The 12,746-nt window shown below is 37.4% G+C and overlaps 1 protein-coding gene across 2 annotated transcripts in view; it reads left to right on the forward strand.

The window, feature by feature from the left end:
• Nucleotides 1-10,541, forward strand: part of WFS1 (wolframin ER transmembrane glycoprotein) — a 29,352-nt gene extending 18,811 nt beyond the window's left edge. For both annotated transcript variants that reach the window (XM_015862846.3, XM_015862847.3), the window contains 5 exons: nt 1,511-1,655; nt 2,443-2,613; nt 3,208-3,288; nt 6,563-6,711; nt 7,876-10,541. In XM_015862846.3, the coding sequence (XP_015718332.1) occupies nt 1,511-1,655; nt 2,443-2,613; nt 3,208-3,288; nt 6,563-6,711; nt 7,876-9,684 (2,355 nt within the window). In that variant the 3' untranslated portion in view covers nt 9,685-10,541. The remainder of the gene's footprint in view (nt 1-1,510; nt 1,656-2,442; nt 2,614-3,207; nt 3,289-6,562; nt 6,712-7,875) is intronic.
• Nucleotides 10,542-12,746: the final 2,205 nt, after the last annotated feature.

Here is a 12,746-nt window from a genome sequence, read left to right on the forward strand (position 1 = left end):
TACTCTCTTGTTCTGCCACTATATCTGTGCAGTGCTTGGTTGAACTCCTGTATGAATTAATAGTAAGTGTTTAGTTCTATCTTTTGTATTGCTTAATCCAATATTTTTTTATTTCCTTTACAGTTTTGGGTCACTTTGCTGTGCTTTGTATTTAATTGCTCCAAGGTCTTGGTGACTTGGTGACTGCTGAAGTTGTTAGAACACCCACTTAAGTGCTTGAACCAGTTGCAGAATTGGAGTCCTAACCTTTAATGTCTAACAGAAACATCTTTTTGATGAGATCAGAGTGTTCAGTCTGCTTGCAACAACTGTTTATTATTCACCTTTCAAAGATATTTCTTTAGTCACACTTATTGGTGATATCAAATGCAAAGTTTCAGAGAAACTGTCAAGCAGGGTTGGTGGTTGTTTTGGTCTCGTGGGTTTTTTTTTCAACAGATAATACTAGATTTATGGAGCTGTAATCTGTTACTATTTCAGTTACATTCTGAGTGTAAATAATAACGCACCTGAAAGAGACAGAGAGAGAGAAGGAGTGCAGTTAACTAAACAAAAGCATTTCCCAGGTTTTGTGGGCATGTAAATAAGTGTCCAGTACTTTTGGCCACTTTCTGCCACTTAACATTTAAGTGTTAGGGTATGATAAGCGGAAGTGTTTCATGCTAGAGCGTAAGTATATTTAACATTACATTAATCCTTAATGGTAAGAATTTTACAAGTTATATCGCTTAAATTGCTAGGTTCTTAAGCCGTGTTAGTTATCTTCCATTCACTAGTTAATCGTGAGTTTGTTTTGACCTTCAGAGACTAAACTGTAGACTTTAACAGCCTACATCATCAGAATTTTGTCTGACCATTTTTATTGAAAGAATCGAAGAGAATCTTAGAATCCTTGGAACAGACCTTTAAAGGTCATCAAGTCCAGCTCCCCTGTAGTGAACAGGGACATCCACAGCTAGATCAGGTTGCCCAGAGCTTGGTCCAGCCTGGCCTGGATTGTCTGCAGGGATGGGGCTTCCACTTCTCTGGGCAACCTGTTACAGTGCTTTACCACCCTCACTGTGGAAGACTTTGTCCTTACACCCAGGATCTACCCTCTTTAAGTGCAAAACAATTTCCCCTTGTCCTATCACCACACACCCTGCATAACAGCCTATCCTGTACTTTCTTGTAGCTCCCCTTTAGATACTGAAGAAGATGACCACTCTTAATATGACTTAATAACACCATGAACTTTAACTAATCCTGCTAGATGCCCAAAGACCAATGGCAACTAATTCTTTGACCTGATCAAGTGTACTGCAATTCCTTCTTGCTTCCAGTTCTGGAAACTGATCTTTCTCTGCAGAATATCAACTTACAACTATATTCTTCACTGCTGGGAGCAAATGTTTTGACCTTTTGTTCAAAGAGATTTTATTGTAGCTGAGTCTGATGGGGTGAGAGGAGAGAGACGGACACTACATGTATTTCAGTAATTGAAAGAATTTTTGTTCTCCGCTTGTTCTAGGTGGGGAAACACTACTTGAGATTAGCAGAAGAGGAGGATGAAGAACTTAACAACTGTAGTGCGGTTGATTGGTTCATCCTTGCTGCTAAGCAAGGTCGAAGAGAAGCTGTTAAACTGTTGCGTAGATGCCTAGCAGACAGAAGAGGTATGGGTTCTCTGAGACTTTTAGTCTGTACATCCTAATTTAATAATAGTCTATCCATTTTAACGCTGAAAAGACACATTAAAATACGGTGGGAACGTTCATGGCAAAATTATATGAGTAGCTGCAGGAAGCGTGTTCAAATGAGTGCTGTAAAAAGCAAACTGCAGCTTACAAAAACATTTGTATTAATGATTTGGTTGAATTCCTTCATGGAATTCATGTGTATTGTTCCCTTCAACAGCACTGAAGCTTCTTTTCAGTGACCATTCAGGTCATATATAACCATATACCACCTACATGTCTGCTGTTTCAGTCTTCTGCCCATATCCAGGCTTCCTTCTGCTTGTTCTTTCTGGCTGTCTTCTCCCAATTCAAGATTCATACCTTCTTTCATACTGCTTCCCCCACTTGGAATGGGCTCCTTTTGTCTGCCATCTCTCTGAACTCTTATTTAAAAATAAATAATTTTTTTTTGGTGAAATTATTTCTGCTTTTTGTATGTTAGACATACATGTCTGTGCCACCTTTTGCCTGATCTGTTGTACTTGAAAAGTTCAAAAACATGTAAGGATCTTGCATGTCTGGCGCACTTGTTGAAGAGCAGCCTAAACTTAAGGAATGAAACTGGATTTTGTGCATGGAAGGGCTTTTGAGTAATTTAAGGGGTGAAGAAATGAATGAAACTTGAGAGGTTTCAGAAAACTGAGGAAAAATCAATTGTGGGCAAATCTGTCATTTCAGAAATGGTGTGGGATAATAGTATCTAATGTATTTTTCTTTTCTTGAGGCATCACTTCTGAGAATGAGCAAGAAGTGAAAAAACTGTCTTCTGAGACTGACTTGGAGAGAGCTGTGAGAAAAGCTGCCTTAGTCATGTATTGGAAATTAAACCCAAAAAAGAAGAAGCAATTAGCAGTCTCTGAACTACTGGAAAATGTTGGGCAAGTTGATAATGAAGGTTTGTTTATGAACTGATTTATGGTATTGATGACACATAATTGCAGGTAGAATACAGCTAGAAACCTGAAGAGCTTTATAAAAAAATCAAGCATGAGTTAGAAGTAAATGTATGGTTAACTTAAGAAATAATAACTGTCTTAATGGCTATATTAGTAAGTAATCTCTCTGGACTGGTGAAGTTATTTCCTAAAGGCCTGCCAACTCTCGCTGTAGATTGTGATTCAGTTTAGCAGTTGCTTTCCATGTCTTATGGTTTCATTGTGTTTCTTTTTTTTTCCACTTACCACAGTTATCCTTAAATTTACAAATTCAGTCGTTAAGGCATCTGTTTCAGTGTGCTATTATGGAATTATATGTGCCCTGTCAATTCTCTTCCATTTCTTTTCTTTTCTTTTTTTTTTTTCTTTTGTATAGTAATAAGGATACAGAAAGGTAAATAGCTCCTCCATACCTGCTGATATGTATGTTTGTCTTGTGCTGAGTTTGAGGAAATACCATTCGCCAGATACTGAGGTTGAACAATATTCCACCTTTCGTTTGACCACTTTAATTAACAGCTTTAACTTTTCTTAAACTTCTATTATTGAACCAGATGGTGAAAAGCAGCCTGGTCCAGTCCCAAAGTCAGTGCAGAAGCAGAGGAGAATGCTGGAGCGCTTGGTGAGCTGTGAATGTGAGTACCTACTGCTTCTAGTACCTTCTGCTCTTCTGCCAGATTAGAGCCAGTTTTAATTGCTATAAATTGATGATGTCCATTTATTGTATGTGCAAGGTAAACAAATGATCTGCACATGAAGTGATAGAATACGTTACCATTCTCATAAACTTATCAGTTATTAGTCTAAAGGAAATTTGCATGTAAGTTGCCATTTTCTTCCCATTTCAGCTTTAGAGAGAACTCAGTAAAAGAAAAAAAAATTCGATAGGGGAATTCATTATGCAGACTCTTACTGCAGACAGATCCCTCACTCTATTTGCCTTGCTTCTGTTTGCCATTCCCTTATAATTAATGTTTGCTTTTTCATATTTGTTCAAGAATTTATCTAAGAAATATGTACCCAGATATTCCTTTCATATCTCAAGTAGATAGAGGCAGGTCAATTTGTGTGATATCTAAAATGCAGATTGGTTCTTGAAAGCTCTGCTGAATGTCCCACAGTTTGTTACTTACTAAAACACTGTCGTTTAGGATACGTACAACTAAAATGTTATATGTAGGTTAATAAGCCAGATCAGGGCTTTGCATGTCACAGGTCCTTGAAAGGTTAGATGTACATTCCATCAGTTCAGTTTGGCCTTCATCTCCAAGGATTCTATTCGTTACACAGGTGTCTTCGGAATCGAGTTATGTAACTGGCAGTAAAGCTAACATTCCTAAGAACAGAGTATTTCAGCTTTATGCTAACTTTAGTAGAAGTGAAAGCAGAGGATGAACACATGCTTGTGTATATGAAGGAGAGAGTAAAGACAGGCAGATATAGTACTTTGAAGACCAAATGTCTGGTCCTATCAGAATTTCCACGGGAGTAGGTCAGCTGCTCCTGTGACTGATTTGCCACTTCTGGAAATCTACAAATAGTCCTTCAGGGATTGTGTTTCATTGTTTGGTCATGGGATCGTAAGGCAGTTGTAACTGAGTTCATCGCTGGGCACTTGTTTTTTCCATTCCTTAGCTGAACAGACACGTGCTGACAGAGCATGAGTGCAAAGCAAGTCATTTTGTTCTGGATTCTTCAGTAATTCAGAATGTCAGAAAAGGAACTGCTTTTTTTTCTTTTTTTTTTTTTTTTAAGTCTTAAATGGCAGATAAAATAACAGGAGAGTAAATGAACCTACATGTGAGCGTAGGCAGGAATTGATGTGCATATTTTTCTTTTCCTACGGTGGATGGGGGAGGCAGGGGAATTTGTCATAACCAAATTGAAGGAAAAAAAATCTATGAATAATGAAGTAGAATCTACAACATACACTTTTAATATCAATTTAAGAGACACTTGGGTGACAAAATACTAATAACGTTTAAAAATGAAAAGTTTTCATCAAACACTTAAAGTAGGAGTTAAGCTGTTACCTCTCCTCTAGAGAGCTTTTATCTTTTCATGGATTAACAAGGCAGCTGTTCCTATCCAGCTTTTACTTCTCTGATCCACTGAGTTTCTGCATTTATCTTGCCAGCAGGAATTTTTTCCTTCAGTTTTACTATGTTGTCAATACTTGGAAGTGTTAAGCCAGTAATATGTTTGCTGACACTTGATCTGGAGTACTCTTAATGAAGGCATAAATGGAATACGAAAGCTGACGTTGTCAGTGGACAGTTGGTGCATGCCTGAGAGTGTTATGTATTGTTACGCTTGATAGGCCAACTATACATATTAAATTAATAACTCTTTCCCACTCAGGATACCTCAGAGTCATGTCAAAGCTCCTAAAGGAACTTTAGTAAGATTCTAATCATGTCTGCATACTGCTTCCTCACCAAATATCTATTTTTACTGCTGTATATTTTGTCCAGATAAGGCATTATAATAACATAATCGGTCTGTTTGATGTTAGGAGAGGTCTGGAGCGCACCAAAGACAACTGAGGAACATCACTGAATTCTTTGTACAAGTCATGTTGCCTTGCAGTCTGTGAATGAAAAAGACAAGTTAGCAAAAAGTTAAACAGCTTCTTGGGAACAATTCCACATGGTGTTTGGTGGAACATGTGGGTTCATACAGTGGGGAAACAGAAAAATATTTTCAAAGTGCAAGCAAGGGCAATGTCCAGGTTGTGGAAAACTTCCATAACTACTATTTGTATTAAAGTTTTTCATTTCTTTTTAAAGCTCAAATCCACTAATCTTCTATTTGAAACTTAGTCAAGCCATTCAGTTTTCTGTCCCTTTAAAATCATAAAGTTACATTGAGCACGCCAATGTTCTTGTTTTTGTCAGCTGACTCGCTAAACGTACTGTGTGGGTGGTGTATTACAGATTTTTGTCATTCAGAAGTCTTTCATATCTACAGCAGTGTCATTTACTGCAGAGTATGGGAAAAGTTGCTGTTAATTATCCTCCTTTACAAATGACATCAAGCTTGACTGCCATAGAAACTAGCTAGTGCATGCTAATGCAAGGCACTGGATGTGAAAATAGTTTGAAGCAGTGTATAAGGCATCTTGTAGCATCCTTGGAGATCTCTGAAGTAATCTCTTGCTTCCATTCTACTTGCAGGAGTGGATAACGAAGGCCAATAGCCGAGAAGATGCTTCATTACTTGTAAATGAGTTGATAGGCAGTGTACAACTGAGCAAAAAATATTTTGTGGCCAGCTGATTTAAATCCTAGTTGATGTAGTTTGAGGGAGTTTTCTTATAGCCCAACACCATATTAAATTAATATGCTAAAGTAAACTTGTATTTAATCTTGTAGATATAAATAATTGGGCATTTGATGTAATTATATCTGTCCGTAAGTTACAGAATTGGAAAAATAATACAATACAGGCCAAATCAGAAGTCAGTTTTCAGTTCATAATGTATAGGTAATTCATTACTGTTCCTGTACATTTATTTATTTTCAACGTGGGTTTTAGTCAAAGACCTCTCTCAGTTACCAAAGCTATGATAAGTTACGATTTGGAACTGTGTAACCTTATCTAGCAGTCTCTTCTCCTTGGAGTACTTGCAGATAAGCTATGTTCACTCGTTTTCCTGTTTGCAAATATAATAAAATACATACTGGTTTGACAAGATTTAGAGTAGTCGTGTGTTGCTGGGAAAAGCAGCTTGTTTTAAGCACAAGTCTTAGAGCAAGTTTAAAGGTAGGTCTGTGTTATCACCAATTCAGTTTTTGAAGTTCACAGTACATCTTTAATTACATGAAAGAAAATTAATATTCCAGTTCATATAATCAGTACAGCATTTTAGCGATGCTATTTGCTCATTATTTCTACTTTATTTTACAGCTAAAAAATTTATTGCTTTGGATGACTTTGTGGAGATTACCAAGAAGTATGCAAAGGGAATCATCCCATCTAACCTGATTATGCAGGAAGAGGAGGAAGATGATGAATTGGCAGGGAAGACTCCTGAAGAGTTGCCCCTGAGACTGAAGGTAAGCAGACAGTAATGAACAGGTTGTATGGAAGGGATGTAACTTGCACATTTCAGACAAGACAGAGGTGATTTGCACTTGATTCTCAAAGCTGATATTTAGCCTCTGAAAATCAATAGTAGCATTTTTGTTATAAATTCTTGTCATTCTTGTCATTTTGTTATCCATTTCCATACAGAAAGGTTAAAAAAGGTAGTAGGTGTTATCTCTTCCATTATTTTGAATAAATTGTATTCTGAAAGTGATGCATTTACAAAGAAGAGCAGAGATACTTTTGCTAATGAACAAGTTTGTGCCAAAGTCAGTGTGTTTGTTGCCGTTTTTTCACAATGTTACAGAGGTTTGCCTAGGGTTTTTTGGCTTTTCTGCTGCCATAGTTAATATAAAAGCATAACTTATGGGAAAATATTAAAAACTTTTTTAATGGGACTGTTTGCACTGTATAATATGCAGATAGTAGTACTTGAATCCTTGTTTGAAAAAAATAAGTCATGTATTGCTTGTACACTAAATGTGTAGGTGGCCATAGGGAGATCTGATCTAGCATGTCTTCCATTGTTGTATGATTGTATAGGAAAATGCCACATGAGATGGGTAAAATTTTATGATCACGTGCAGTGACTTTCTGTTTACAAAATAGATTTTGACAGCTGCGTCTGTAGGTATGTGGAAAGCATCTTTTAAAGATAAAGCATAGCTATAAAGACTTTCTTTAAATGCATATAATCAGAATGTATAACATGATCTCTGCAGAAGAGTGGTAGAATTAAATGTTTTTAAAACTTACATTACTCACTCAAGTGAGTACATCATCAGCTCAAGTGATGACTTAAACTACAGGGTTGCACTTCTGTGTTATCTTAAGTGTGAAGTTACCAGAGCAGAATATTTGACTAGGAAACCGTTTAATTATGTGTCAAAGGTAATGAAATTCATCTTCCCTAAAATCAAAATAGCCTCTGCGTTTCACCTGGCTGAATTAATCAAAATAGAGCTAATAATATCAGAGAATGTAAAGTCAGGTTATTGGCAACACTCTTTTGGAATAAAAATCTTTTCATTTCAACTGAAGTTAGACAGCTGGCTGCTACTGCTTCAGTTAATATCTGTGATGTACCAGTACAAAACCGCTCTTAAATAAAATGCTTCTTTCTCTCTTTCTAGGTTGTAAAATATCCACTTCATGCCATAATGGAAATAAAAGAATATCTAATAGATGTTGCATCAAAGGCAGGAATGCATTGGCTGTCTACCATTATTCCAACACATCACATCAATGCTCTCATCTTCTTCTTCATCATCAGTAATCTGACAATTGATTTTTTTGCCTTCATTATTCCGTTAGTTATATTCTATTTGTCCTTCATTTCTATGGTGATTTGCACACTGAAAGTTTTTCAGGACAGTAAGGCCTGGGAAAACTTCCGCACTTTGACTGACTTACTCCTTCGTTTTGAACCAAACCTAGATGTTGAGCAAGCTGAGGTGAACTTTGGGTGGAATCACTTAGAGCCGTACATTTATTTTTTACTCTCAGTATTCTTTGTTATTTTTTCCTTCCCTATAGCAAGCAAGGACTGTATACCATGCTCAGAGTTAGCTATTGTCTCAGTTTTCTTCACAGTGACGAGTTATATGAGTTTAAGCACATGTGCAGAACCATACACACGAAGAGCATTAATGACTGAGATAGCAGCAGGTTGCTTGTCCCTGTTGCAGATATTACCTGGGAATTTTGGCTTCTTGAAATTCTTAGGGAAAACCTTCTTTACTGTTCCTGTTGGCCATCTTTTTCTGATCAATGTAAGCATCCCGTGCCTTTTGTTTTTGTATTTGTTCTATCTTTTCTTTAGAATGGCACAACTGCGAAATTTTAAAGGCACCTACTGTTACCTGGTCCCGTATCTGGTCTGCTTTATGTGGTGTGAGCTCTCTGTGGTCATTCTGCGGGAGTCCTCTGGCATTGGGCTCGTCCGTGCATCAATTGGTTACTTCCTGTTTCTCTTTGCGCTCCCAGTGCTGGGTGTAGGCATTGCACTGATGTGTCTGGTCCATTTCATTAAGTGGTTCGTGTCGCTGGAGCTCATGAAAATCGTAGTGACTCTAGTTTTGTGTGCTGTTCCTTTGCTCTTCCGATGGTGGACAAAAGTCAACTTCTCTGTAGTAGAAATGGTTAAATCTCTCACTCGAAGCTCAATTGTGAAACTCATTTTGGTGTGGATTACAGCCGTAGTGTTGTTTTGTTGGTTCTATGTGTATCGATCAGAGGGAATGAAAGTTTACAACTCCACATTGACATGGAATCAGTATGCCTTCCTCTGTGGACCCCGATCATGGAAGGAGACCAATATGGCACGTACTCAGATTTTATGTAGTCACCTGGAAGGACACAGAGTGACATGGACTGGAAGGTTCAAATACGTGCGTGTTACAGAAATCGATAATAGTGCAGAATCTGCAATAAACATGCTTCCACTTTTTATTGGTGATTGGATGAGGTGCTTGTACGGTGAAACCTACCCTCTTTGTGACCCCAAAAATGTCACTATGGAGGAGGAAGAATTGTGTCGTCTCAAGTACCTGACAAAGCATAACTGCCACATGAAAATGTTCGATCGGTACAAATTTGAAATAACTGTGGGCATGCCTTTCAGTAGCAAAAATGGAACCAAGTTGGTGGAGGAAGATGACATAACCAAAGATATTGTGCTGAAGGCAAGCAATGAGTTTAAGAAAGTGTTGTTGAACTTGAGGCAAGGAAGTATAATTGAATTCAGCACTATTCTGGAAGGTCGTCTTGGCAGTAAATGGCCTGTCTTTGAACTGAAAGCAATCACTTGCTTGAATTGCATGTCTAAACTCCTACCTGCAGGGAGGCATGTGAAAATAGAACACGACTGGAGGAGCACAGTGCATAAAGCCATTAAATTTGTTTTTGATTTTTTCTTCTTCCCATTCCTGTCAGCTGCATAATGAGCTCATTTTGGTTCAGTGGCATCTTCAATGTACGCTGCATTTACACTACCAAAGGTTTGGCTTCTTAAAAGGAAAAATAAACACAAAGCCACCCTGCTGTAGCAATGCTTAAAACATATGCTAATGTAGAGCATTGGTTGAGTTTTGTAAGTGCAAACACTGTATTTTGACTTTAAACCCCATATGACTGCAGTGGTATATACTATATGTTGTAAAAGAATGCAGGGCATTGCTGCTTACTAATTGCATGGAGACTATTCTGTCCAAACTGAACATGTTGTTTGCCTGTGATACGACACTAGATGGATTCACTTGCTCTGTGTTAAAGCACTTTAAATATTCACAACATGCTCCTATGTACGTTCACAGATATGATTTATAGTAGGTAGTTGACAGTAGCTTATGTTGCACATATTGCTTGTATTTATTTGATGTATTCTAGAAAAATGTGATCATATAATCAGTTCCTGGTAGTGATATCTGTGTAAAAAACATATTATGTCATTTCTTGTCCAGAATTTGGTGGTTTCAACCTTTTTTTGAAAGGTTATACCATTTCACAGCTCAGCAAGGTGGTAAAACGCTCTCAAGCTTTCATTTTGCATTAAATATTCTTTACAAAACAAGCTGTTTGTTCTAATTGACTGTGACAGCTACCTGTCTGACACTGAGGTATAATCCATGCTGGTGCGTGAATGACAAAAACCATATGATAGAACTGGTATTGTATTGGTACCAGTAACAGACAAGCCAAAGTAACTGAAAATAGTATGTAGAAGTCTACGTTGGAAACTGAAATAGAGTGTCTGTTTAATAATTTGTATTGTGCAAATAAATATAAAATATAAACTTGATTAAATGGGTACAGCATGTGTTTGTTATGCTTTGACATTTTGAGCAGCTGTTCATGTTGCACTGATGACAAACAGCTTTCATTGGAAAACACAATCTAGAACATACACGATTTTCTGCTGTGAGCTGCCTGAAGCTGTACTTCACATTATTTCAAGCTGGCAGTAAAACTAGAGTTTACCAGGCCAAGTTTTTTTGTAGCTATAAAATCTAGACGTACTGCAAGTTTTGCTTGCATTGTGACTTACTGCCTTTTGAGCACCTGGATGACATCACATTCATCATTCTGTTTCTTTGACTTCTCTTTCAGTCTTTTTACGTTAATATCCTTTTTGCCTTTCCATACCTGTCACAAGTTTGGCCAGCATGAGGGAAACACAGTCACTGAAAACTGACAGAAGAAGAAACATAGAAAAAAGACATTTGGCTGCACTCCAGCCACTTGAACAAGGTGCAGATAGAAAGAACCCAAAGACATCTACAGGCAAGGTACCAGAATCCCAGGATCTTATCTGATCCTGGTGTTGCAGACCTGGTCACGTTGGAGCCTATTAGAGAATCTTTGTAGTAGAATTGTGTCCTAAAGGTGCTTTTATTTCCTTATATACGCATAAATTTAAAACTTCTATTCGTCTGTTTGTCAGGAGGGGAAAAATTGAGCATCATCTTTTTTTTTTTTTAAGCTTTTACTCTGCACAAGGATGTCAATTTATTGACTAAGTGGTGTGTTTTAAAGTTGTTATGTATCCTGGGAAAATGTGATGAAGTCAGATGTGGAAAGTGTTGCAAGAAGTAGTGTGTAGTTCTATTGATTTCTATGGAAATGTTTGCTCTGTCACTGAGACAAAAGACTTAATCCAGGTAATTTAGTTCCCATCTATAATGATGCTATTACAAGGCTTAACTCCAACAACTTGGAGAATTCTGGCTTAGCATTTTCTTGGGAAATTGTTAGGAGGGAAAAATAATTCATTTGTTAAGTAGAGACAAGTTAGATGAGCTAAAGTGTCTAAAACTGCCATCTGCATGCAACTCCTCTAATCTTTGCCTTTCCTTGTACTTTAGCCCAGGACAAACTGCTGAGTAGGACCTTGAATCCCAGTGACATCAGGGAGCTGAGAGCTGCCCTCTAGTGCTTAGTGCCTATGTCAGCTTCCAGACCTTAGGGAGGAAAGAAAAGAATCTTGACCAATTTGCTACAGCAGCAGAGAACCTCTAGCACAAGACTACAATATGGTAGGGATGGCATAAAGGTTTTTTGTTATCTTTGCTTGTATAGTCACTTTTTCCCTCTAATAAAACACTGCCTGGTTTAATACAGAGGTGGGAGCTTCTTAAAGGAGAATTTAGGTTTTTATCATGAAGCAAACTGTGTGGAGTTTCCTCCCTTCATGTATTTGCAGAAAAAGTGGAGATACACTAACAATTATAGATTTATGTTGACATAGCTGAATGAAGGTCCAGAAGGCCAGATTCTTGTCCAGTACTCAAGTGTTCCTTAATACTACTATTTTTTTTAAATGGGAAAATAAGATAGTGTAACAGTAACATGATGTATGGGTATTCCATTTTCTTATATGTCTAATAATATTCTGAAACATTTAGCAGATATTTCTTAATTGTAGCAGACAAAATGTAACTGCTAGTACTTAAGTAGTTGCAGTCCCAGGCTGGGTGTTTGTGCAAAGGCTGTTTCTGGAATGGGCTGCCCAGGGAGGTGGTGAAGTCACTGTCCCTGGAGGTGTTCAAGATGTTGTACTGAGGGTTGGAATGGATGATCTTGTGGGTCTTTTCCAACCTTAGTGATTTTACAGTTCTATGATAATGTGGCAACTGCTGTTAATTATTCAATTAATTCTACATTTCTTATTTTCTTAGTTTGAAGACATGATGAATTACAAACAGTTCCAAAGTGCCCTTTCTCTAGGCTGATAATTCAGTCTTTTGGATTATTATTAATTTACTGATGAGGAGGAGGAGGATATTACATTATGGCTATTGACATATTTACATTAGGCTCAGCTGTTCTTCTGTAAGCTCAGTGTAGTACTTAAAATATAGAGAATTTAGAGAAAAGCAAATATTCGTTATTTGAATTCCATCCTGTAAGTAACATGGAAAAGTACTTCTTGTTCTCAAACTTGTGCACAGGAAAAACAATTCCACGCATATAGAAATTCTGAATAATTTAAAAGCCTACTCTGTAA

The sequence above is a fragment of the Coturnix japonica genome, chromosome 4 (genome assembly GCF_054131305.1).
Source record: "Coturnix japonica strain WE chromosome 4, WE-NBRP24, whole genome shotgun sequence".
Classification (NCBI taxonomy): domain Eukaryota; kingdom Metazoa; phylum Chordata; class Aves; order Galliformes; family Phasianidae; genus Coturnix; species Coturnix japonica.